This window comes from Haematobia irritans, chromosome 2 (genome assembly GCF_050003625.1).
Source record: "Haematobia irritans isolate KBUSLIRL chromosome 2, ASM5000362v1, whole genome shotgun sequence".
NCBI classification, from domain to species: domain Eukaryota; kingdom Metazoa; phylum Arthropoda; class Insecta; order Diptera; family Muscidae; genus Haematobia; species Haematobia irritans.
Genome location: NC_134398.1, coordinates 158639307 through 158665772, shown reverse-complemented (window position 1 = coordinate 158665772; position 26466 = coordinate 158639307). Strand labels below are relative to the sequence as shown.

Sequence of the window (26466 nt, the reverse complement as noted above, 5' to 3'; positions counted from 1 at the left end):
TGACTTCGTTTAGACATTTCGGCCAGGATGAACATTCTCGACATTCTTCACAGTTTTAGGTAGGAAATACGAATAATCCAAAAATATTTGGAAATTATAATGTAACACATTCAAGAACATTAGTTTATTAGGACTTAGTTATAACGAAAACTAGAACAAATTCGAAGGAATACAGATGAAACAAACTCTTTACTCGACGACGAACTTCCATGCACTAGATCAGGAAAATCAATCATCATCAAGTTTAGGCATAATGAAATAGCCCAGAAAACTCTCCTATTACCAGGTATGAGTTTAGGTAAGGTTGCTCAAAATTCAGTAACCACTTTGTCATCGGTATACATACAATATTATTGTCACACGAGAGGAAAATATTTCTATTTTTCTTAAATGCGATTTGGCAGTACTTTAGCGATGTCAACAATACTTAAAAAAAAATAAAATATCAATTTAGAAAACCTGAAGGATTCTACAATATTTAATAAGAATAAAGAAACCAAGAAACATCATTCTAGAAACGGGGGGTCTCGACAGGATTCGAACTCGTATGACAAAATATTATGTGTTTTGTAATCGGCGACTGTTAACCGATATTTATTATGAATGGTAACTCATTAGTTTTAAAAGTTTGGTAATACTGAGAATAGTACGATTTTGATTACTTGTATTGATAAAAGCAATGAGTTTTTGTGTATACATGTAAGTCATTATTTTTAAATCCTCGGTAATGCCGCAAATAGTATGTTTTTAATTACCGCAAATGCTGGAGGAATTTCTAGTGTTTACTCAGTTTTTGGATGGAAGCTCCGAAGATGACAAAGGTATTGAACGCCCAAAAGAGGTTGGCATGGGCGAAAAGATAAAAAATCCGTACAATTATTTTCAATAAGCGTAAAATGATATTGAATGAAATTATGCACATTCTATGTTAAAGATATAAACTAAATACTACATGAGTATCTTAGCAAAGTAGGTGGCGCCCGTATCCAATTTGTTCCAACATTAACTACGGGTTTATGATTCGAAGAAGTGTTTGGTGACGATCATGTCTAGCAAACCCAATTCAATTTGTCCGAATTGGCAAGGCATGCGTAAATGAGGCTGGTGAATTGAGGCGTGTTGTCGAATTTGGGACATTCATCCAGTATTTGATAATTCAGGAGCGAAATATTGCTGATACCGACCGACATTGGAATAGCACCGATCATTGATCGGAGATGAAAATGGTACCGATGGGCACACCCAGAGAAGGAATATGATCACCTCAAAAATGTTTCAAGAGCAAAATGTTATTTTTGGATGGTGACCATGTAACATGTTTGTAGCAAAAATGTTGTTTTTTCTGCAAACATAACATGCTTTCCGAAAACAGATACATAAATACCGAGAAAATAACATGGTTGCAGCGAACATGTTACATGGTCACCATACAAAAATAACATTTTGCTCTTGAAATATATTTGAGGTGATCATATTCCTTCTCTGGGTGTAAGCATTGCCTCCAGAACCACTTTGAAGTGAGCTAGGTTCCTCTATACTATAATCTACAATGTTCAGAACATTTGAATTTGATTGCATCATTGGTATTCCAATAAATACGGTTGCCATAAAACTCTTTTACAAAATCTAGGCTTGCATTTATGTTAAGGTTATTGATAAAAAGGAGGAGCCACGCTCATTGTCTTCTGTACTTACTCTTGCTGATGTATATCAATCAATAATTTACCTGAAAAAATAAAAAATAAAATGTATTTATAAATATTTTATTTTTGTATAATTATCAACAATATTATCTTTATTTATTTATTTATTTTATTTATCAATTAATTACATTTACAATAAAATTATAAATATAATTGTAAGCTATGACTGATAGGGTCTTAAGCACAATATAATCTTGTTTCGACCCAGTCTTTTTATTAATTCTCTAATAAATTCATGAATATTCTGTACCTAAATATGGTAATTGAAGAAAGAAATCTGGCTAAATGCCTTTTTTTGACATAATTACTATACTCAGCACACGACAACATACTCAACATGCTACAGTGAAACCTCTCAAACTTCGATTGGGACGTTTGCTAAGTTATCGCATTAAAATTTATCTCCCTTAAAGTAAACAATACTTAGGCGAACGGGAGGTTTCACTACACCCAGAGAAGGAATATGATCACCTCAAACATGTTTTAAGAGCAAAATGTTATTTTTGGGTGGTGACCATGTAAAACGGTTTTCGCAACCATGTTATTTTCTCCGAAATCATGTATCTGATTTCGGCAAGCAGGTTATATTTGACGATAAAATAACATTTTAGTGACAAACATGTTACATGGGCACTATACAAAAATAACATTTTGCTCTTGAAACATGTTTGAGGTGATCATATTCCTTCTCTGCCTGTACACACAAATAAAATCTGATTCAATCACGAAATTAATTGATCAAATTAATTTTTTAATTGAAATGTCTTCAATCACAGAAATGATAGTATCAATTAAAAAATTAATTGACAGTCAATTAAAAAATTAATTGATACTATTAATTTGTGTGATTGATTTTTAGTTCAATTAAAACAAGTATATACGGCCGTAAGTTCGGCCAGGCCGAAGCTTATGTACCCTCCATCATGGATTGCGTAGAAACTTCTTCTAAACACTGCCATCCACAATCGAATTACTTAAGTTGCGGTAACGCTTGCCGATGGCAAGTTATCTTAAAACCTCCTAACACCATCTTCTAAATTGTATGTAAGTCCTTACGTGGTATATATTAAATCAAAAAAGATCGATCCAATACCTATATAATTCAGTTTGACAAAGTAGACATAACATTTTAACAAAATTTTCTACAGAAATAAAATTTTAACAAAATTTTCTATAGAAATAAAATTTTCTATAGAAATAAAGTTTTCTATAGAAATAAAAATTTTGACAAAATTTTCTATAGAAAGAAAATTTTGACAAAAATTTTTACAGAAATAAAATTTTCTATAGAAATAGGCTTTTGACAAAATATTCTATAGAAATAAAATCTTGGTAGATTATTTTTGGCTCGAGTGGCAACCATGAATAAAATTTGAACAAAATTTTCTATAGAAATAAAATTTTGACAATGATGAAAATTTTATTATGAACCGAATAAAATTTTAACAAAATTTTCTCTAGAAATAAAATTTTAACAAAATTTTCTCTAGAAATAAAATTTTGACAAAATTTTCTATAGAAATAAAATTTTGACAAAATTTTCTATAGAAATAAAATTTTGACAAAATTTTCTATATAAATAAAATTTTGGTAGATTATTTTTGGCTCTAGTTGCAACCATGATTATGAACCGATATGGACCAATTTTTGTGTGATTGGACCAATTGTTGTATGGTTGTTAGCGACCATATACTAACACCACGTTCCTAATTTGAACCGGATCGGATGAATTTTGCTCCTCCAAGAGGCTCCGGAGGTCAAATCTGGAGAACGTTTTATATGGGGGCTATATATAATTACAACCGGATTGGATGAAATTTGCTTCTCTTGGAGACTTCGCAAGCCAAATCTGGGGATCGGCTTATATGGGGGCTATATATAATTATGAACCGATGTGGACCACTTTTGGCATGGTTATTAGAGACCACATAACAATATCATGTACCAAATTTCAGGCGGATCGGATGAAATTTGCTTCTCTTTGAGGCTCCGCAACCCAAATCTGGGGATCGGTTTATATGGGCGCTATATATAATTATGGACCGATGTGGACCAATTTTTGCATGGTTATTAGAGACCATATAACAATATCATGTACCAAATTTCAGCCGGACCGGATGAAATTTGCTTCTCTTTGAGGCTCCGCAAGCCAAATCTGGGGATCGGTTTATATGGGGGCTATATATAATTATGGACCGATGTGGACCAATTTTTGCATGGTTGTTAGAGACCATATACCAACATCATGTACCAAATTTCAGCCGGATCGGATGAAATATGCTTCTCTTAGAGGCTTCGCAAGCCAAATCTGGAGATCGGTTTATATGGGGTCCATATATAATTATGGACCGATGTGGACCAATTTTTGCATTATTGTTAGAGACCATATACCAACACCATGTACCAAATTTCAGCCGGATCGGATGAAATATGCTTCTCTTAGAGGCTCCACAAGCCAAATCTGGGGATCGGTTTATATGGGGGCTATATATAATTCTGGACCGATGTGGACCAATTTTTGCATGGTTGTTAGAGACCATATACCAACACCATGTACCAAATTTCAGCCGGATCGGATGAAATATGCTTCTGTTAGAGGCTCCACAAGCCAAATCTGAGGGTCCCTTTATATGGGGGCTATACGTAAAAGTGGACCGATAAGAACCATTGTCAATACCAACCGACCTACATCGATAACAACTACTTGTGCCAAGTTTCAAGTCGATAGCTTGTTTCGTTCGGAAGTTAGCGTGATTTCAATAGACGGACGGATGGACGGACATGCTCAGATCGACTCAGAATTTTACCACGACCCAGAATATATATACTTTATGGGGTCTTAGAGCAATATTTCGATGTGTTACAAACGGAATGACAAAGTTAATATACCCCCATCCTATGATGGAGGGTATAAAAATTGCTGATTCAATTAAATTTTTAATTGAATATTTTTTAAAACTCAATTAAAATTTTAATTGGAAAAATTTTCGTGAAATTTTTTTTCTGTGTATATACCTATCCTTACATATAAGCGTACCCCGAATGCGGTAAACAAATATTAGGAATTTTCCCTGTAGCTTTTTGATGTCCATCTTTCTGTTCTGTAAATTGGTTAGCTTTCTAATATCCATCACTGAAAAGATACAAAAGTCAAACAAAACTAAAATGAATGATTCAGTGAATGTTTTTCCTCATTTGTTTCTAATACATTACTTCAGTACATACCTAGCTGCACTCATGTAATTATATATGTATGAATGTGATGAAAAGCTACGATCATAATAGCTCGCATAGATTTAAAGTTTGCAACATTTTTTATTTTCAGCAAAAGCAAAGAGAAGTGCAAAACAAGGGGTTGACTATGAACTAAAGTGGTGATGGAGTTGTAAGTACCTGTATGAATTGCAGGCTTTTAAAGCAATCACCTGTCGCATTGACAAACAAGGTAAGATTAAATATTAGGAAGGCCTTTTTTCTATACATATATGTATACCCTCTTAGTAGAAACATGTGATAGGGTTTGAACCATCTTCAACCTTACCGCAAGAAAAACTCTGACAGCTGGTTTTGGTGTGATAGATCTACTCGGGAGGTACATCAATAGTCTAATATCTTCCGTATGACTTCTTGAGAAGGTATATGGGAATATCTGCTTAATTTAAGAACAATCTTCGGGCGAAAAACTAGTCCTATGGTATAATAAATACCTTTCACATGTCTGAGTCAAAGACATCTTATATATATGCATATCACATCTTTGGAAGGCATATAGAGATGCCTTTTTCAATTAGGAAAAAAAATTGTTGTCAATAAGGCCCTTTAGCCTTCAATGTCTTAAAATCTTCACGCTTTCTATTCGAAAAATCCCTACAAAATAAATTGCACTATCACTCACACATGGGACCAGATTTCGCAGCCAGAGCAAGTGATGACGACAATTTGACTTGACTTGACTTAGCGTTGTTACTTGTCTCACAGACAAAACCATTGCATATTTAGTCGAAAAGACATTTGGAGAGACGAATGGACAAACAATTAGACGTAAAAGAGAAAATACATTAGAGGGATAGCTGACAGTCTCACTGTCTAACAGATACTCTCAGAGCGTAGATGGATATAAACAAACGTACTGCATCATTTGTAATTATAAATTTTTAATGCTCATCTGCATGCATGTTAACAGCAATGGAAACATTTAGTTCTATGAACAAAATCACTAACATTCATTGTATGTACAGAGGCTTGGTATACGCAGTACTTGGTAAGCGAGTGTGGAAAAAGGGGGGCACTATAAGATTCAGTCGGTTGGTTACCTGTGTAAAGATAACTTGCAACATTTTCACACAGTTATGCGCTTGCATACAAGCATTTAACTATGTTGCAAGAGCAACAAATAACTGCAGCGAACGAAACGGCAAAAAAAATATATATGCAATGTGATGCCTTTCAAATAAGGCAGCAATTTTAGAGAACAGTGGAGGAAATACCAATTTTTGTCACTGAAAATTAACCTATACCACTGAAGATGTATGTATATGCAGAAGGAGTTATGAAATATACAATTTTTAGAGTAAAAAGTGCTTAATTTTTGTATTAAACACTAAGATGTAAGACAAAAGTAAATTAAATTAAATCGGTAGACCTATGCTGGTTGCATTTTCTTAGTAATGGGAAAAGGGGGAGACAAACCTTTCGACCTTTCGCGAGACTATCTCGGACACACTAAAGTTTAAGGCGAAAGAAGAAGCAGTAAGAGAGTCTATTAGAAATGTGACAAAGACACCTAATGAAGACATGACTGTACGACTAACGGCGTCAAAACTTCAGAGAGCAAATGAGGGTCTTTGTCTCGCTCCCGGCAACCGATGTAAATATATTTCTCAAGGGAACAAGGATTATAATAGGTTGGACCAACTGTAGTATGAAGAACAAAGTACGAAAACAAGCGTTCCCTTGCTTTGAATCGGGACAAGTGCAATGGGACTGCAAAGGACTAGATGGGAATGGGTCTCTGGGAGCCACCGTAGTGCAATGGTTAGCATGGCCGCCTTGCGTACACAAGGTCGTGGGTATGATTCCTGCTTCGACCGAACACCAAAAAGTTTTTCAGCCGTGGATTATCCCACCTCAGTAATGCTGGTAACATTTCTGAGGGTTTCAAAGCTTCTCTAAGTGGTTTCACTGCAATGTGGAACGCCGTTCGGATTCGGCTATAAAAAGGAGGTCCCTTGTCATTGAGCTTAACATGGAATCGGGCAGCACTCAGTGATAAGAGAGAAGTTCACCAATGTGGTATCACAATGGAATGAATAGTCTAAGTGAGCCTGATACATCGGGCTGCCACCTAACCTAAAAGGTTGCACACGCTCTCCTGCTCCACAATGCGAAAGAAGAGAAAGCAGGTTTCGTTATTATTAGTGAGCACTGAAGCAGTATGACAAACTGATTTTGGATCGATGGCGTGACTGGAATTGCTGCAATATTGCCTCCAGCTTACAGTCCACCCATAAGGGACAGCGGACGCGGTAAATGGCTTCGTTTGGGTGCAGTTTGCGAATTATACGATTGTAAGCTGCTACCTTACTACTAGTGATAGCATGGCTCATTTCCAGGAAAAATTAAATGACATGGGGAACATTTCACGACTCAGACATGATTGATTGGAAGATTGTCTAACGGGCAGCACTTGAAGATGAAATTAGACATGTCTCTCCGAGAAATATAACCCAGGCACAGAGTGAGAAGAACAGGGAGGCCGTGGGGCGATTTGTTGCCAATGTTCTCCGCAGGAAAGAGATTGACATGGACACTGCGACATGAGTAATGTATGTTTGAATCTGAATGCGGATGAGAAGGATATGGTCACGGACCACGTGCGGCCCACCTCGAAGTAACGCGAAAACGGTTCCGAGGTGATACTCATACCCCGAGGAAAGAGGGAAGGGTTTTTAGCCAGTAGCCATTTGGAGTCCGGCAAACGGATGGACACACTGTCTGGTGCATAAAGCAAAACATTTTATTAATTTTGTTTAATTTAATTATTTTAATTTTCTATTAATTTGCTACCACTGTACAGCACCCATCAGCTTTAGAGGGACCAGTATAGAAGAAGAAAAAAACAAAAAAATATACAAAAAAGCGTTATTAACAAAAACAAACTACAAAAATATAAACAACAGCAGAATAACAAAAAAAAATTCATACAAAAAACTTGGTGTTTGTTTTTTGCTTTATTTCAAACCATCATTTCCAAGCAAAATGAGGCAGGGGTGCAATGAACTAAATCCAGGAATAGCATAGCATTTATTGAATACCCAAGCGACACACGGAACCAAGCCAACATCCTTACGTCCATTTTGCCATATATCCTTTTGCTATAATAGTCGTCATATGTTTGGTCTCCAACTTCTCGCTCTTGAATGGGATTGGAGTAGTTTGTTGCCATTTCACCGACACTTGACGGCTACCTTCACTCCTTTAGCGCTTGTTATACTTTCACGCTGACACTGTTGATTTTTCGTTCCTTCTTTATCGTTCTCAGAATAAAAAAAAAAACTGTTCATTTTCGCCAGGTTTCAAAAAAAGTAGTTTTCGCGTACCGGGAATTTGTTGTACAGTCGGTGTGTTTGTTTGTTTATTTGTGGCTAGAAAAAAAATTATCCTTGCGGCATTGCAAAGTATCAACTTTACTCATTCGATATTTATATGAGGAATCCAGGATATACGTGTACCTCTACCTCCACCACAACGTAATAGGTTAGTATTCACTCCCTTCTCTGCTGCTTCTTCCACTGAAAACACGTGAATCCTTTAGTTACATCTTTAGGGGATTTTGAAGATACTGCATCATCATATGATATGATGACTACGATGGGGATAGAAACTAAAGGATGCTTAATGCGTGACATTTTTCAAAAGAAAATCCATGGCGAAGAAGGAAATATTCGAAAATGAGGTCTTCCTTTGTACCGCATGGAATTGGATACTTGATGTAAGAGAAGCTAGTCGCCTTTTGCATGAAGGATATGTAGAAAATTATGGAGAGTTTAATTTGGCAGCATTTTTATGATAAAGTTTCCAAATAGATTGATTGGATAGTTTACATTGCAAAAAACTTTTTGTTGGTAAGAGAAACGTTGTCTTAGTTCCAATGGAGAGATGAAATAGTGATTATTGGAATTATGATTTTCGATAAACGAGTTTGGAGAGTAAAGTCGTACATGTTCTTGGAAAAAGAGTTATTCCTAGATTTAAGGAGGATGAATAAGGTAGAGCAACAATAAATTTTTCTGAAGTGGAGAAGGAGTAGCATAATCTTAAAATGAAACTTGTACAGCTAGGTGAAATTTGTGGCATGGGCCTAGGGACCTGAACACCTATGGTTCGGTTAGGTTAGGTTAGGTGGCAGCCTGATGTATTAGGCTCACTTAGACTATTCAGTCCATTGTGATACCACAGTGGTGAACTTTTCTCTTATCACTGAGTGCTGCCCGATTTCATGTTAAGCTCAATGACAAAGGACCTCCTTTTTATAGCCGAGTCCGAACGGCGTTCCACATTGCAGTGAAACCACTTAGAGAAGCTTTGAAACACTCACAAATGTCACCAGCATTACTGAGGTGGGATAATCCACCGCTGGAAAAATTTTTGGTATTAGGTCGAGGCAGGAATCGAACCCACGACCTTGTGTATGCAAGACGGGCATGCTAACCATTGCACCACGGTGGCTCCCAAGAACACCTATAGCTATGGTAATTATTCATTTCAGCTAGGGCTCCTCTTGTTATAATGTATGCTCCTATAAGATGCGGACTAACACTTATTTGCTTCCAGTTTGAAATAAATTTTGAATACATAATGGAGTAAATATTTTTTACAATTAACTATAACTTAGATTAGTTCACTTACTAACCCTAAGTTACCAGGTATTTCCCTGTGTGCAACTTACTAGAGCTCGACCGAAGCGGGTTTGTTTTGGCCGTAGCCGATGTTCAGTAAAAAAATCAATATTCGAAGTATTGATCTGATACCCTATATTCTTGGTCGTTTTGAATTTCTGAGTCGATCTGGAAATGCCCGTCTATAAAAATCACGCTAGCTTCCGAACCAAGTAAGCTATTGGGTTGGAACTTGACCGACGTATATATGGGCCATATCGTATAACTTTTAGGTAAAGCGCCCATATAAGCCAGATTTGACTTCTGCAGCCACCGGAAAGAGCAACTTCATCCGATCCGATTAAAATTTCATACGCGTAAGGTAGTATATGCCTTCTAACACGCTTGCTCCATGATCCATATCGGTCCATTATTTGAATACTGGAACCTCTTGGATGGACAAATATCAAACGATCAGGTCAGGTTGGAATTTTCTACCTAATGTCTAAATATACTCATGCTAAAATTGGTCCATAATTACATATAGCCTCATATAAACCGTCTCCCACTGTGTCCTTCCCAGGCCCTCATATAAAGCGACCCTCCATTTTACTTCTGGTGCCTTCTCGACGGACAAATTTCATAGAATCCGGTTGAATGACAGCCCATGAATTCAAAACATTCAAAAAATTGTTCATATCGGCCATATATTTGACTTCAGGATCCTCCTGGAGGTCCAGAATAATATAAAGCCCCCATTAGGGACGTCCGCAGAGTGGGGTTAGCGGTAGATTAACCACATTCATATTTTTTCATACCCATTGAAGAATGTCTTGGTCAACCAGAGTCAAGAGTAAATTTTCGCTCGTCGCCCCGCTCTGAACCAAAATTCTGGTCACAACCCATAACGGCCTAAGTCTGTTGTTCAATATTTTCAGTACAGGAGTTTAAAGTTTTGAATCTTCACTGAAAATCAGGAGGTGTTTTTTTGGAAAACTTTGCTACAGATTCCTAGAAGAGATACAAACATGAAAAATTTAGAGCAAATAAATTTAGATACGCTGAATACGATGGTGCTAATAACTCAATTATGTCCTAACTCGAGTTAGGATGTTAAGGGTTGTGACCACAGAATTGTCCAAATCAGTTCATATTTATGTGAATCGCCTATATAAACGGTTCCCCAGATTTTACTTCGTTATCCTCATAGAAGAACACAAATATTCCAATCGGATTTTGGAGTACGATGGGAGTTTAAGCCCTCAAACTATCATGCGGCAACTGTTCAATATAGGTTCACAATTATATAGACGGATTTATATAAACCAGTTAAGGCATTAATCATCGAAAATCGCTCTATTGTTTTTCAAAATAGTCCCCATTAAGATCTATACATTTTGCATGCGATTGAACTACTTATCGAAGAACTTTTGCATTCTGAACGCATCAACCACTTCTTCAGGTGTCGAAAACCGCTGAACTCTCATTTTATTTTTTTACGTACGAGAATAAACAGAAGTCAATTCAGGACTATATGGCGGATGACCCATCAAATAGATGTTTTGAGTGGTCAAAATGCGGTAGCTTGAGCCGATGTTTGGGAGTTCGCATTGTCATGGTGAAGAGTGTTCCGTTTTCGGTGTCTGGTTTCTCCGATTTCTTAAAAAAAATGGGAAACAAAAGGTTGTGTACCACTGTGAGTTGACCACTGAATTGACTACTCAGCAATGTTTTCGTGGTACGATGGTGACGTGTCTAGTTTTTCGGAAAAACAGGCAATCATTTCTTGGAAGTGTTTTGTGCGTGAGCAAATTTTGTTGAATTTTATTGTTTACTTTTGGGCTCATACGTAAATACACGATTCATCACCCGTCACGATGTCTTAGACATGTATCGAGGCACCGCGATCGGATTTTTGGGGCATTTCCTTCGACATGAGGTTTTCTTTGAGCGATTGACAAATTGTGTGGTATACAACGCGAGCAATTTTTTTTTTTTTGACGGTCAAATGTTCATGCAATATTGCATGTATGCTGGTTCCACCAGTGCCTATGGGTGCCTCAATCTCACTATAGTTTACATGACGATCTTGCCGTATCAGTTGGCACTCAGCATCAATGGTTTCCAGAACAACAACTAATTTCGGACGACCTTTACGAAATTCGTTTTGGAGTAATCTACGTCTGCACTTGAATTCACCAAACCATTGCTAAACATTGGTCCTTGACGGAGCTTCATCGCCATAAATTGAATTAAGTTCATTGATGTACTATTGTGGATCGAAAAATAAAAAAGCAATCCCGAATATAGAAAGCGATTCTCATAACGCTGAGTAAACAAGGAATCGGGCAGCACTCAGTAATAAGAAGTTCACCACTGTGATATCACAATGGACCGAATCACTCCGACATCGTTCTATTAATCGTCAGATCAATCATTTTAAATGCGATTTTCAGATCCACTGAATCTTGAAGTAAGCATGTTGATTATAACGATCAATCGTACATAAGTAGTCTTTCTATGATCAATTATTTGGTCCTTCGTGAGGGGATTTTCTCAGATTATAGATGATAGCAGATCTTATGACTTTCCAGTTTTCTGGAAGAATATGCATTTGGAATTCAACTCTACTACTACATTGGTTTGTATTTAATCCGCTGAAACTTTAGGGTGTAGTCTCAATGAATATGCCTTTGGAGTTTTTAGTTATGCGCTACCATAAACTAATAGTCATACTAAGATACCAAACTATCAGCTAGGAATAAGAAGAATAAGAAGATAAATCCTTTGTAACCGAAAGGGAAGATTTTTAAGGTTCAGAATTTAAAACAAGTTTAGTTTCCCTTCACTTTTTTGCAGTGAAAAGCAGATATTAAAATTCTAATTCAAGCATAGATTCTTCAGTTTGTAGTTGAACTATTGAAATTTGATTCGTAGTAGAGACCACTTTCAGTTCCAAAACCTCATCGGAACCAGAATCTACAAATGTCCAGGAACCTATTAGCATACCCAAATCTACAATTATAGGAGAAAGATGTTATAAGAAGAATATACAACTAAAGCGATTTGAGACTTGGTTCAATAGATCCAACACCCAGTTCAAACGTGGAAGTTTAAATGTTAGATCAGTCTATATCCCAAACTAAACAACAAATTGGTAACTATAACCATGTTATTATCATTATTTATATGAAATTTCAATTAAATCATAATTGTCTCATTTGACCTATGGACTCCCGACTTCATTTCGAAATTAGAACAAATTTACAGTTAATAGTGAATAAGTTGTTAATTCAACTTTTCTGTACGATTTTTTTTTACCAGTTAAACAACACCTTATACATCAGGTAAAGAGAAGAAATTATTAACTTTTATATGACTGGATTTTTTTTTTTGTTCGTCTACAACTTAAGACTTTCTGTTTTCATTCATTATGAACAAAACTATAGAGTTTCTTTACTCATTAAAAATCTCAATACGATGTTGAAAAACGACTTTATGGCAATGAAAAAGGAAATAAAAACATAGCAATTTAGCCATGATCTAATTTTCTTTTTATTTCAATGTATTTTTTGTTGCATGTTGCTCTTTTTCCATCCAGTTTTCTTGGTCATAATAAGGAGAAAAAATTAAAAAAAAAACAACTATATATAATAATCAAGAATAAAACGAATTGCTAGATTGTTAAGTCATGTCTTGCTATACCAAGAACTACCATGTACGGATTTATGTAAACCCAGCTTATAAAGAAGAAGAAACAAAACCGAAGAGTAAAAAACAATTACAGAAACAATGGTCAATGCGAATAAGAATAACAGAAAAACAACAGGGAATTAAAGCCATACAATTTTACATGGGTCTTAAGATACATTCATGATGGAGGAGAGACCAATCTGACTGATATCTCAATTAGAGATGTCAAAAATGATCCGAATTTTTGCTCAATAAAAGAAGACAATAAATATTATTATTTATAGTGTGGCTGATAGGTATTGCAAGCAACTTCAGGATGCCATGATTTTTAAAGTGATAATCTGACACATTTATTCTATTAACATTTGATTTTATTGTTTGCTGTAAGCATTTTGATCTGTTTCATTCAGAAAAAAGCGTTATTCTTGGTGGAATTCAAGTTTGATAGTTGGATTGCTTTATATTTGGCTAGAAGTGGCTATCGTAGTCTTATGATTCTCGTACTATTGCTTGTTACTATGATAAGGACGTAGGGCTTGATCTACGGGCTGCGAGCAAACAAAATCAATATGGGAACTATGAGGAATCACAATGACTAGGTTAGGTTAGGTTAAAGTGGCAGCCCGATTAAGTTTCAGGCTCACTTAGACTATTCAGTCCATTGTGATACCACATTTAACTAAAAGTACCTATTACATATGGGCACTTCTAGTTTTAACCACTGAACCTTCTCTATTATTTTCTTTTATTGAACCAACCAGATTGTTCCAAAAACATTAACAGACTGCTTAAGTTAACGTTTTCCAGGTCCAGGAGGAATCACAATGGATCATTATGGTCTATATGGAAACCGATTCCTTTCTACGGATTGATGTCATCCTCTATAACCTAACCATGATACTAGCAGTGTTGTATTGCGGCCAAAAAGAGAACAAAAGTGAAGATCAGATAGTAGGAAGGTTGCTTGAGAGCTGAACATATAGCGAGAACGGATGAAGTTCCAGAAAATACAAGAGCTCACAGATGCACAAAAATACTACACTGGAAAGAGATTCTCTTGCACGAAAGAGGTCAGTTCTCGAATTTGGGATTCTCCGATGAGAAGCCATCTCAAATAGAGCAGTTTGTGAACAAACAAAATTATAAGGTTTACTTGCCAAAGAGATGCTGAAAATGTACACCTTTGCTGCGCCACCAGAGCTCAAGCGCCGCCGAAGGTACTGGTGTGAGCCGCCATAATGGCTGATGGTCGCTTGACACTTGTACACCCAGAGAAGAAATACGATCACACCAAACATGTTCAAGAGCTCTTGAAACAAACATGTTTTAAGAGCAAAATGTTATCTTTATACGGTGAAAATGGATCATGGATCGGAATTATGTTATTTTGTAAAAATTATGTATCTGATTTCGGCAACTATGTATATGTTTGCCGATAAACAAACACATTTTTTGCGACAGAAATGTTCCATGTTCATCGTTCAAAAATGTATGCATCGACCAGGGGGTCGAAATAAAGGCCGAATATTATCGGTGAAAATATCCTAAAGACAGCATTGACGCCTTGGTCATAAAAGATCTTCAGCCGCAGGCTATGGATATTCCAACAGGACTCCGCACTAATGCACTCTGTTCGCTTCAAACAAAAATGGCTTAAATAGGAAGCTCCTCGCTTAATTTCTATCTCACAATGGCCAAAATCTCCGGGTATTAATCCGAATACTATAGGAAAAATGAACTAAAAACTATATTGAAGCCTTGGGCAGACAAAAATTTCGGCCTCAGGCCGAGGAAATTCCGACAGGGCACACCGCGGACGAATTCACCACGCTTCATCCAAGAATGGGAAGTTCCTCGCTTCATTTCTACCGCACAATTGGCAAAATCTCCATGTATCAATCCATTGGACTTTTTTAGGGTGCCACCGCTGTGCAATTGTTAATAGCCCGGCTGGCACACAAAGGGTCAGTTTTTGGGCAGACAAAAATTTCGGTGGCAGACCGTGGAAATTCCAACAGGGCACACCGCGGACGTATTCAGCACGCTTCATTCAAGAATGGAAAGTTCCTCGCTTCATTTCTACCGCACAATTGGCAAAATCTCCATGTATCAATCCATTGGACTTTTTTAGGGAGCCACCGCTGTGCAATTGTTAATAGCCCGGCTGGCACACAAAGGGTCAGTTTTGACCAAACACACAAAGTTTTTCAGCGGTGGATTATCCCATCTCAGCATTGTTGATGACATTTCTGAGTGGATCTAAGCTTCTCTAAGTGGCTTCTCCGCAATGTGAAACGCCGTTCGGACTTGGCTATAAGAAGGAGGTCCCTTGTCATTAAGGTAAACATAGATTCGGGAAGCACTCAGTGCTAAGGGAGAATTTTGCCACTATGGTATCACAATGGTCTGAATAGACTAAGTGAGCCTTAATATCGGGCAGTCGTTTTTGGGAGTAAACTTGGGAGCCACCGTGGTGCAATGGCTACCATGCCCGCCTTGCACACACAAGGTCGTGGGTTCGATTCACGCTTCGACCTAACACCAAAAAGTTTTTCAGCGGTGGATTATCCCACCTCTGTAATGCTGGTGACATTTCTGAATGTTTCAAAGCTTCTCGAAGTGGTTTCACTGCAATGTGGAACGCCGTTCGGACTCGGCTATAAAAAGGAGGTCCCTTGTCATTGAGCTTAATATGGAATCGGGTAGCACTCAGTGATAAGAGAGAGGTTCACCAATGTGGTATCACAATGGACTGAATAGTCTAAGTGAGCCTGATACATCGGGCTGCCACCTAACCTAACCTAAAGAATGTTATCCAATTCGAAAATGTTTAAACCAGAGCTTCCCAACCCAATTTGCTTCGCGCAGAAAAAAAAAGGTATCAATTTCGTAGCGCCCCCAACCTAACACAAATTTTGTTTACCCAAACAAACAGAAATAAGTATTAACAAAAGCTGAAAATATGATTAACAATAACTAATTAAACAATTAAAAATAAAAATGTTTATGAATATTAATATAAAAGAGTTTATCAATTAGTGGAAAATTTGGCAATTGTTTCAACATGACGGCAGTTTCAACATGAAGGCAAGACAGATATTTTGATTTTATGTCTAAAAGTGACAAAAATGGATTCAAAATTTTTTAAATGTGTGAATACAAAAGTGGGTACTGGTTCTGATATTCTAGCAAGATTTTGTAGTATATTATTGATGTTTTGTAGAACTTAACAATTAGTGTTGTTTTAACAACGGAAAAACGTGAACTGTTTTATAGGAATAATGAACTACCACGCACGAAAATTGAACTAAATTTGACTCCTCATTTTGAGATTTCCACAAAGCGTTGTTAAAATCAGGAAATTTGAATGCCCTGTTGTACTTTTTAACTGCAGTTCACGAAATTACATCATATCATAGAAGAAAAATTAACAAAAAGTAAAGAATAAAATCATTGGCGCCAAATCATGACCATTTTAACCATTTATTCGTAGTAGTTCATTCTTACTATTTTTGGGAATCGTACGAAAATGTTAATTTGTTTTAGTTCATATTGAACTTATATGTACGGTTATTGAACTTTATGCTCATACTGAAAATTTGAAACATACTTAAAAAAAAGTAAGATTTCATTAAGCTGTAGAAAATTTCGATAAAAATAATAAAATTTAACTACAAGTGAATAATTTTTTCCAATAAAAATATGTTAAATTTAGCGTTAGTTTAACTACGAAATTTTTTTTCTGTGAACAAATTTAATGATACAAAACCTGCTCAACCAAAAATGACGCTGCGCCCCCTGTATCTCGTGGTGCCCCCCTAGGGGGCCGCACCCCCCATTTGGGAAGCTCTGGTCTAAACTGATTGTAAAATTTAACGTGCTTTGTACATGTGCTATAGAGTTAGGTAGTTCCGGAGCGAACTAGTTCTATGGAAGTATTCCATGGCTGCAAATAAATGAACTGGATCCGATAGCTTTACTCTTTCAGCTTCTCAATTCCTTATATTCATTTAATTTTTTGACAACAGCTCTCAGTTAGATTGAAGTTACCAGATCCTTAATGAAGATATCATAACTAATCAAATCTAAATACCAATACCAACATGTTTTACAAAGATTATGTATATCAGCAACATCTGTCCAATGCGAAAGAATATTTTCCCCTATAGGACAAATCATAAATGAAAGGCCAACTCTTTTAGTATAAAGTCGGTAGTGAAAAAATGTAAACACTCTAATGTGCTACCGCTGTAGCACTGCCAAGTCCAAGTTGACTTTTTATTCTAAAAAACGAAGTCGATTTTTTGTCGAAAAAAAATCGAAATCGACCTTTTATTATATCCGAAATCTCAGCTTGCATCCACTCTTTTCTAAACCCTCTTTTACTCCTTCTTCATTTACCTTCAAAAGAGAAAACCCCAACACTGTCAGTAATCATAGAGAATATTCGTCAATTTTAATTTTTTTCTATGGGTGGTGCCCGCACCAGCCTACGAAATTGATTTTGAGAGAATTTTCTTGTTATCCCAAACCACTGTTCCACGATCACTCTCTTTCACTCTTTGTCAACGGTGTATCCCAGTTTTTCTCAACTGGCTTCCCTAAACATCATACTGGTCATGGCTGTAAACTTTAAAGCCACAAGTATGAAAAGTCAGAAATAAAATGAAAAGAATAAATAAAGACAACATAAATACGAGCTAAAACATTAAAAGAATAAACTGAAGAAGTGGTAGAAGCAGGCCAACCAACGAACAGAAAAAAGCGGCAAAAAACGATACAAACGTTATTTCAATTTGAAATAGTTTGGACAAAGAAACGGGTTAAAAATATACTGGTATGATAGATAGTAGAGATGATCGTTGAAGTAGAAGTGTCGGGAGGGGGAACAATACTGTGAATATGTGCTAAGAAACAACAACAACAACAAAACGAAGGAACAAAGAAAAGAAACTAAAATAAGAAACAAGTTAAGATCGTCATCACCATAGCACAAACTGTGGTAATGTAGTTACTCCACCACCATCATCACCACCACCACTACTAAAACACAAAAAACAAAAAGAATGAAGAAAACATTAAAAACTGAATGCTAACAGCTAAACATTTTAAACCATAGGTAGAGACGTTGGTGAGCATGCGCACTAACTGAATTTTTGTTCTATGCCCTGTGGGAGACTCAAATATGGGTTTTCTTCATGGACATCTCAAATGCATTATAAAATCTCAAATTGAATGTGTGTCTTTGTTGAATATTATTATTATTATTTATTTTTTTTTTTTTTTTGAGTTGATGGAGTAAACAAAATTCAGTCAATAGAAGGGTCCAACAACAAAACAAAACATCCAATTAATTAATTACGATAACAATTCCTTTGATAAGGAAACCCGATTCCATAGAGTTTATAAAGAAGCTCGATGAAAAGAATCGTTGAGAAACAGGTAGAATATGAATGAAATCTTTTGTACCTTTTTAAAATTCCTCCTATTTTTCATAGCTAACAAGAATTTTTTAAGAAGGACTTTTTTAATAGCATGACAAAGAGCTTTTTCTAAGAATGAGATGGTTTTCGAAGCTAATATTCCAGTAGCACTACTTATGATCTGTTTACCATTTATTAGAAGAAAAAAACTTTGAAATCTTAAACGGAAGGGTTTGACTTTAAGTGGATTTGATATGAAAGGATCTTTTCTTTCCCCTTTTTTTCTAAAATAAAATCCAAGAAACACTAAGCTAATACACTCAAAAAAATTTTTAATTGCAACCAGAGATTTAGACCTTCCTTTAAACATTGGGGTATTGAATTCGAGCCAAAGATGTATTATTATTTATTAAATAAGGACAGTTTTTATGGAGCTATCTAGCATTAAATCTATACTCTATATATTTACAATTACGATACAGATCTCATACAAAAGCTGATTGAAAATCAACATTATGGCAAATACTTCAAAGTAAAAATTGCAACCGAATCGGATGAAATTTTCTCAGTCAAGAAGCTTCGGAGGTCAAATCTGGAGATCCACGGATGAATTTTGCTCCTCCAAATGGCCCCGGAGGCTAAATGTAGGGATCGGTTTGTACATAGGCTATATTTAATAATGAACCGATCTGGACTAATTTTTGCATGGTTGTTAGTGTTCATATACTTACAAAAAATACAAAATTTCACCTGAGTCGGATGAAACTGTTCCTCCAAGAGGCTCCTGAGGTCAAATCTTGGGATCGGTTTATATGGGGGCTATATATAATTATAGACCGATATTGACGAATTTTTCCATGGTTGTTAGAGACCATATATTAACACCACATACCAAATTTCAAACGGATTGGATAAATTTTGTTCCTCCAAAAGTCTCCGCAAGCCAAATCTGGGAGTCGGTTTATATGGGGGCTATAGGTAAAAGTGGTGCGATATGGCCCATTTGTAATACCATCCAACCTACATAAATAACAACTACTTATGCCAAATTTTAAGTCGATAGCTGGTTCGGAAGTAAGCATGATTTCAACAGACGAACGGATGGACGGCCATGCTTAGATCGACTCAGATATTCACCACGACCCAGAATACATATACAGTGAAATCTCTCAAACTTGGACACTCTGAAAACCGGACACCTCCCAAAAATGGACAGTTGTCGTGGGACGTTTGCTATATTTACACATTAAAATTAAAATGAGAGGTGTCCTGGTATGAGAATACCAGGACACCTCTCAAAGGTGGACAAAATTTGGGCGACCGTGCGTGTCCACCTTTCAGAGGTTTCACTGTACTTTATGGGGTCTTAGAGGTTATATACCCCCAATCCTATGGTGGAGGGTATTAAAAAAAACCAAAAATGTAAAATCCTCAAAAGAGTTATTAGCCTATTCTTAGGTCAATATTTTTTAGTGTAAGATTGAGCCCGCCTGGTCTGAGGTTCGATTTTCAATTATAAAGCTAAACTGAAAAAAATATTTACGTGATATCAAAGATTACGCAACCTAAAGTTTAGGAAGCGCAATTTATTAAGGACAAATTTCTTTAAAATAATGAAATTTTAATTAAAATAAAGTTTATAATCTTTACTTCAAATTTTTTTTATTATATTTAGGTCACAAATTTTGGAAATTTTCGTCTCTCCGTTAAAGTTGTATGCCTTTGAACTAAGGCAAATTTTCCTTAGAGTAAAGAAACACATTTTTGATTTAAAGAAATCGTCCTTAAATTAACTGAAATATTGAATCTTTAGATTTAATATAAAAACTCTACAAATACAGTGAAACCTCTCAAACTTGGACACTCTCAAAAACCGGACACCTCCCAAACATGGACAGTTGTCGGGGGACGTTTGCTATATTTACACATTAAAATTAAGCTCCCATACCTGGACACCTCTCAAAGGTGAACAAAATTTGGGCGACCGTGCGTGTCCACCTTTCAGAGGTTTCACTGTATACCTTGAAACAGGAATGAAATTTCAAAAATGAGACCTGTATCCTAATTTTAATTTTGTTGATCCTAGATATAAAGCGTCGCTATACATCTCGTCATTTTAAATACACCGCTTATTTGGCTCGGAATCAATACCAACATCCTTAGGGGTAGGTCAAAATCTTTTGATCCAAGTAAAGTTTTGTTATAGATTTTTTTAGTTTGAAAGTTCCTTTCAAAAGAATCTTCGAATTTACTTCGGTTAACATCGTGGATTTTATATGTGATAGTTTCCGAATTTTGATAAAATTTCGCTTTTTGAAGGGAAAAAATATTTTTTTAATTTATATAACTAGAAAATAATTTTTTTATAATTATTAAGAAGTCTTAAAGTTTATTTTTATAAAAATTAATTATTAAAAAATTTTCTTTAAAATTAAACGAGATATTCGAAAAGGAGGCGATATTACCATGATCTCGAAGTAAAATCCGGATATCGGTATTTATGGTGACTGTGTAAAACGTAAACCGATGTAGAACGTCACGAAAAGTCTCCAGCCTGGCAAATAGAGAGGGCTACTAGAATTAAATTCAAATATTCTTCAGTTAGGCCTAATCTCCTAATGATGATTGTATTTAACAACGTCAAGGTCATTTATAGTATTATGAGTTGTGCGTCTTTGCCCACTTGGTGGAGGAAAAAATTAAAATCCACAAAATTTTACGTTTTAAGGTCGGTAGTATGTTCAGTTTTCGAGTTGAAAATCACTTAATTTTCGTGATTACTTTTTCTGAAATAATCAAAATTATACATGAAAATAAACCTATTCCTGTTAAATATTGAAGAAATCTAGATGAAAAAGGAAATGCGCATAAATTTAGTTAAATTATTTGCTTTAAATTAAACTATTTTAGTAAAGTAACCACGAAAATTTCAACGCGGAAAGCGATCATAGTACTCGCCTTTAAAAGCGAAAACTACTTTCGAGTGGAAACATATCTTCACACCAAGATTCCGAACATTTCCCCAGGAATATCACATACCAAGGAGTCATATCAAGATGACAGATAGGTCTATATTTTGCTTAAAAAGTTCGTTAGCTAACGTAGCACTAACGGAGTTTCATGAAAATGGCGGGTAAATGAGGGAGGTACTAACAACAAAGGTTTTTGACCTAATAAATAGGCAATTTCTTCACGATACACAGAAAAATATCAAAAACGTATTTTCTATTATATTCGTAATAAATTCGACTTAACTTGTAATAAAAATAAATTAATTACAAACCCCATTAAAATTTTCATTGGATTAATTTATTTTTTTATTAAAAGCCTTCAATGATATTATTATTTCTCTGATGGAAGCAATTTCTATTAATAGCTAATTTAATTTTAGAGAGTGAAGCACAAAAACACGAACTTTTTTCTGTGTCCAAAAGCCTTCCAATTTGCATTATATGATTATATTAGCATAGAATCTCACTATTAGTAAATAATTGTTATATAAACAAATGCGTTTATTTTTATAAACAAGCAAATTTATTTTGCAAATGCGTAATGAGACACTTGAAAGCATTTAAATATAAACAAACTCTATATCATTATAAACAGGCTCATTTTAAAATAAGTCAAGGGCATCGTTTGTGGTAATTATGATGATGTATCATATCATGGATCAATTAGTGATAGAATTTTCAAGTGACTTTGCTAAATTAATTTTTTGGGTGCAAAAACCGCAATTCAATTTTCAAGTGCCTTTGCTAAATTAGTTTTTTGGGTGCAAAAACCTCAATTACATCCGAAATAAAAAAAGTTTAGGCGAGAGCGATAAATATATATGGTATACCAGAATCCATAACTTACTCTGGTCGATTAAATAACTAATTGAGATCGTGTGTGTTTATTTGGACCAATCTCCTTATTTGCTATCAGATTTGACTAAAATGTGTTGTTTGGGTTTGCATTTAGTCTACATACACAGTTGGTTTGATACTAAGTTCTGATAGGGCTTTATATATTGGCATATCTAGGGCCGTACTTCTTGAGAATCTAATGGTGTTTTCTTTTCTAAAAACAAGTACGTTGCCTTTATTTTGTCTGTAAAGAATGAGCATTTTTAAAATATTGCCAGCAAACCAACAAATGCTGTAAAAGTGCTTCTGAGAGCACTCGTCAAAATTTTATTTCTATAGAAATTTTTGTCAAAATATTATTTCTATAGAAATGTTGGTCAAAATTTTATTTCTATAGAAAATTTTGTGAAAATTTTACTTCGATAGAAAGCTTAGTCAAAATTTTATTTCTATAGAAATTTTTGTCAAAATTTTATTTCTATAGAAAATGTTGTCAAAATTTTTTTCTATACAAATTTTTGTCAAAATTTAATTTCTATAGAAAATTTTGTCAAAATTTTAATTTATAAGAAAAATTTTGTGAAAATTTTATTTCTATAGAAATGAACAAAAATGGAAAAATTTTATTTCTATAGAAATGAAAAAATTGTGAAAAATTTATTTCTATACAAAATTTTGTCAAAATTGTATTTCTATAGAAAATTTTGTAAAAATTTTATTTCTATAGAATATTTTGTCAAAATTTTATTTCTATAGAAAATTTTGTCAAAATTTTATTTCTATGGAACATTTTGTGAAAATATTATATCTATAGAAAATTTTGCCAAAATTTTATTTCTATAGAAAATGTTGTCAAAAGTTTATTTCTATAGAAGATTTTATCAAAATTTTATTTCTATATTTCGATAGAAAAATTTGTGAAAATTTTATTTCTGTAGAAAATTTTGTCAAAAATTTATTTCAATTGAAAATTTTGTCAAAATTTTATTTCTATAGAAAATTTTGTGAAAATTTTATTTCTATAGAAAATTTTGTGAAAATATTATATCTATAGAAAATTTTGTCAAAAGTTCATTTCCATAGAAGATTTTATCAAAATTTTATTTCTATAGAAAATTTTGTCAAAATTTTATTTCTATAGAAAATTTTGTCAAAAATTTTAATTTATATAGTAAATTTTATTTCCATAGAAATAAAAAAAATTTCAATATTTTATTTCTATACAATTTTTTTATAAAAATGTATTTCTATAGAAAATGTTGTCAAATTTGTATTTCTATAGAAAATTTTGTCCAAATTTTATTTCTAAAGAAAATTTTTTCAAAATTTTATTTCTATAGAAAATTTTGTAAAAATTTTATTTCTATAGAAGATTTTGTCAAAATTTTATTTCTATAGAAAATTTTGTCAAAATTTTATTTCTATAGAAAATTTTGTCAAAATTTTATTTCTATAGTAAATTTTGTCAAAATTTTATTTCTATAGTAAATTTTGTCAAAATTTTGTTTCTATAGAAAATTTTGTTAAAAATTTATTTCTATAGAAAATTTTGTCAAAATTTTATTTCTATAGAAAATTTTGTCAAAATTTTATTTCTATAGAAAATTTTGTCAAAATTTTATTTCTATAGAAAATTTTGTCCAAATTTTATTTCTATAGAAAATTTTATGAAAATTGTATGTCTATAGAAAATTTTGTCAAAATTTTATTTCTATAGAAGATTTTGTGAAAATTTTATTCCTAAAAAAAAATTTGTGAAAGTGAATCAACACACATGTGTTGTCAAACTGAGAACATATGGGGTCAATCAGACAACGTTAAAATGGCACCATGCGTTGTCAAAACAACAACCAGCGTTCATGATCTGAAAACGTAATGGTTACGAATTTAAAAACAAATTAAAAAAAAAGATTTCCGCTACCGTGACTCTAACCTGTGCCACACGCGTTAGCAGTCGCCTTAGCACATTGCACCACCGGCGGAGTTGCCATAGCAATGGTCAAAGAAAAACGAATGCCGTTCATGAAATCGTGAACGCCCGTGGACGAAATCGTGAACATTTCGTTTTGATTTTTTTGTCAACGTTTCCGTTTCATTTTGTCACCGTCCGTTCACGATTGCGAAACGCAATTTTTTCTATTAGTGTATAGATAATTTTTTAAAAATTTTAATTTATATAAAATATTTTGTGAAAAATACATTTCTTTAGAAAATTTTGTCAAAATTTTATTTCTATAGTATATTTTGGCTAAATTTTATTTCTACAGAAAATTTAATAATTTTTTATAGAAAATTTTGTAAAAATTTATTTCTATCGAAAATATTGTCAAAATTTTATTTCTATAGAAAATTTTGTCAACATTTTAATTCTATAGAAAATTTTGTCAATATGTTATTTCTTTAGAAAATTTTGTCAAAATGTTATTTCTATAGGTAATTTTGTCAAAATTTTATTTCTACAGAAATTTTTTTCAAAATTTTATTTCTATAGAAAATGATGTGAAAATTTTATATATATATATTTATGAATGATCTCTAAATTGTAGAGGAATATTTTGCAAATTCTGCCAAACAGTAAAAATGCTGGATAGAGCCGTTGATATTTATCAAATTTCCAAGAGAAAGCTTACAACTCTCCATATCGGTATATAGTATACAAGCCTTTTTTCGAAATGCGCCGAATCGATTTACAACACTTTGAATGAAATTTCAAATCATTGACATCATAGAAGAAAACTTGACATTCATGACAAGGTTCACTGATCATGCCCATTTCACAATATTCTTTAAGAGTTTTTGTGATAAACGGATACAAATTAAGGCAAAGTTACACCCTCATCGGACAAGGGTCTTGCGCAGTTGAAATTTGATCATAGATTTGAGGATTGGTCAATTTTGTTTTTTGCTAAACTGTTGTATAAAAAAATAGTATACAATTTCACATTTGATGTTGTTTTGTTTTAGGTTACATTATTTTAAATATTGTCCAGAAAAATATTTTTAATTACTTTTTCAAATATTTTTTATTTTTTTTTTTTAATTTTATAAAACGAGTTATTATAATTTTTTCTTTAATAAAATTATTTTTGTTTTTAATTTGTCTTTGTCAAACGAAACAAAACAAAAATTATTTTCACAAATATTTGTTTAATGATTTCATATCTGCATCCACGACAACGATTGCGTCGACGCTGACGACAGTAAAAAATACCGGTTATCGCAAATCGATATACCAATTGAGAAGAGACATTCACATTATACTCTCACTAATACAAACTACTAAAAGCCGATTGGGGTCTTCGTCTCCATTACGATGACCAAAAAGAGAACGAAGTTCACACAGCAAGAACGGGGAAAAAGCTCTCCATTTCTATTTATCGAATTCGTGTATTGCACGCACTCACCTGTTAATATGAAGAAAATACACAAAGCCAAATAGAACTGCTTCTGAAGAAAACTGGATACACCCAGATGACGATGATTTGGGGAGAGACGAGACATGATGGTAGTGTAATCGATAGTTTTGTAGGTCCAAGAGAACGAGGATCAATAAATGCTTATAAAATTATTTAATTTGTAGATATTTATTAATAGAAATAATTTTTATTTGTTATTTCTAAACACACTAAAGAGTTATCAAAACTCTGGCTATTATTTCTTATAAAAATATTTTTTTTTGTTGTATATTTTTTAATTATTTATTGATATTTTTTTCTAAAAATTTTCCAATTGGATTTTTCTTTTAATATTATTTCTCGATTTTTTTCTATAATTTCACTTTTTTCCAATCAAGGACCACTTTTGTTTTCTATTATATGAAATATGCCTTGGTTTTTCTCATTCTCTGCTTTTTATATGTTTCCTTTTTGTAATCACTTCGAAATAAAAACTTTCGATTTTGGCGCGAACCGGTAAAATATCG

General features: G+C 33.9%; 1 protein-coding gene across 5 annotated transcripts in view; it reads right to left on the bottom strand.

Moving 5' to 3' along the window:
• Positions 1 to 26215, bottom strand: part of Fas3 (fasciclin 3) — a 495918-nt gene extending 469703 nt beyond the window's left edge. For 2 of the 5 annotated variants that reach the window (XM_075296725.1, XM_075296726.1), the window contains exon 1: positions 25949 to 26213. In XM_075296725.1, coding sequence (XP_075152840.1) covers positions 25949 to 26045 — 97 coding nt within the window. In that variant the 5' untranslated portion in view covers positions 26046 to 26213. Of the gene's footprint in view, positions 1 to 25948 lie in introns of all 5 variants that reach the window. The other 3 variants (XM_075296724.1, XM_075296728.1, XM_075296727.1) reach the window with 3 other exon arrangements.
• Between the last annotated feature and the right edge of the window lie 251 nt (positions 26216 to 26466).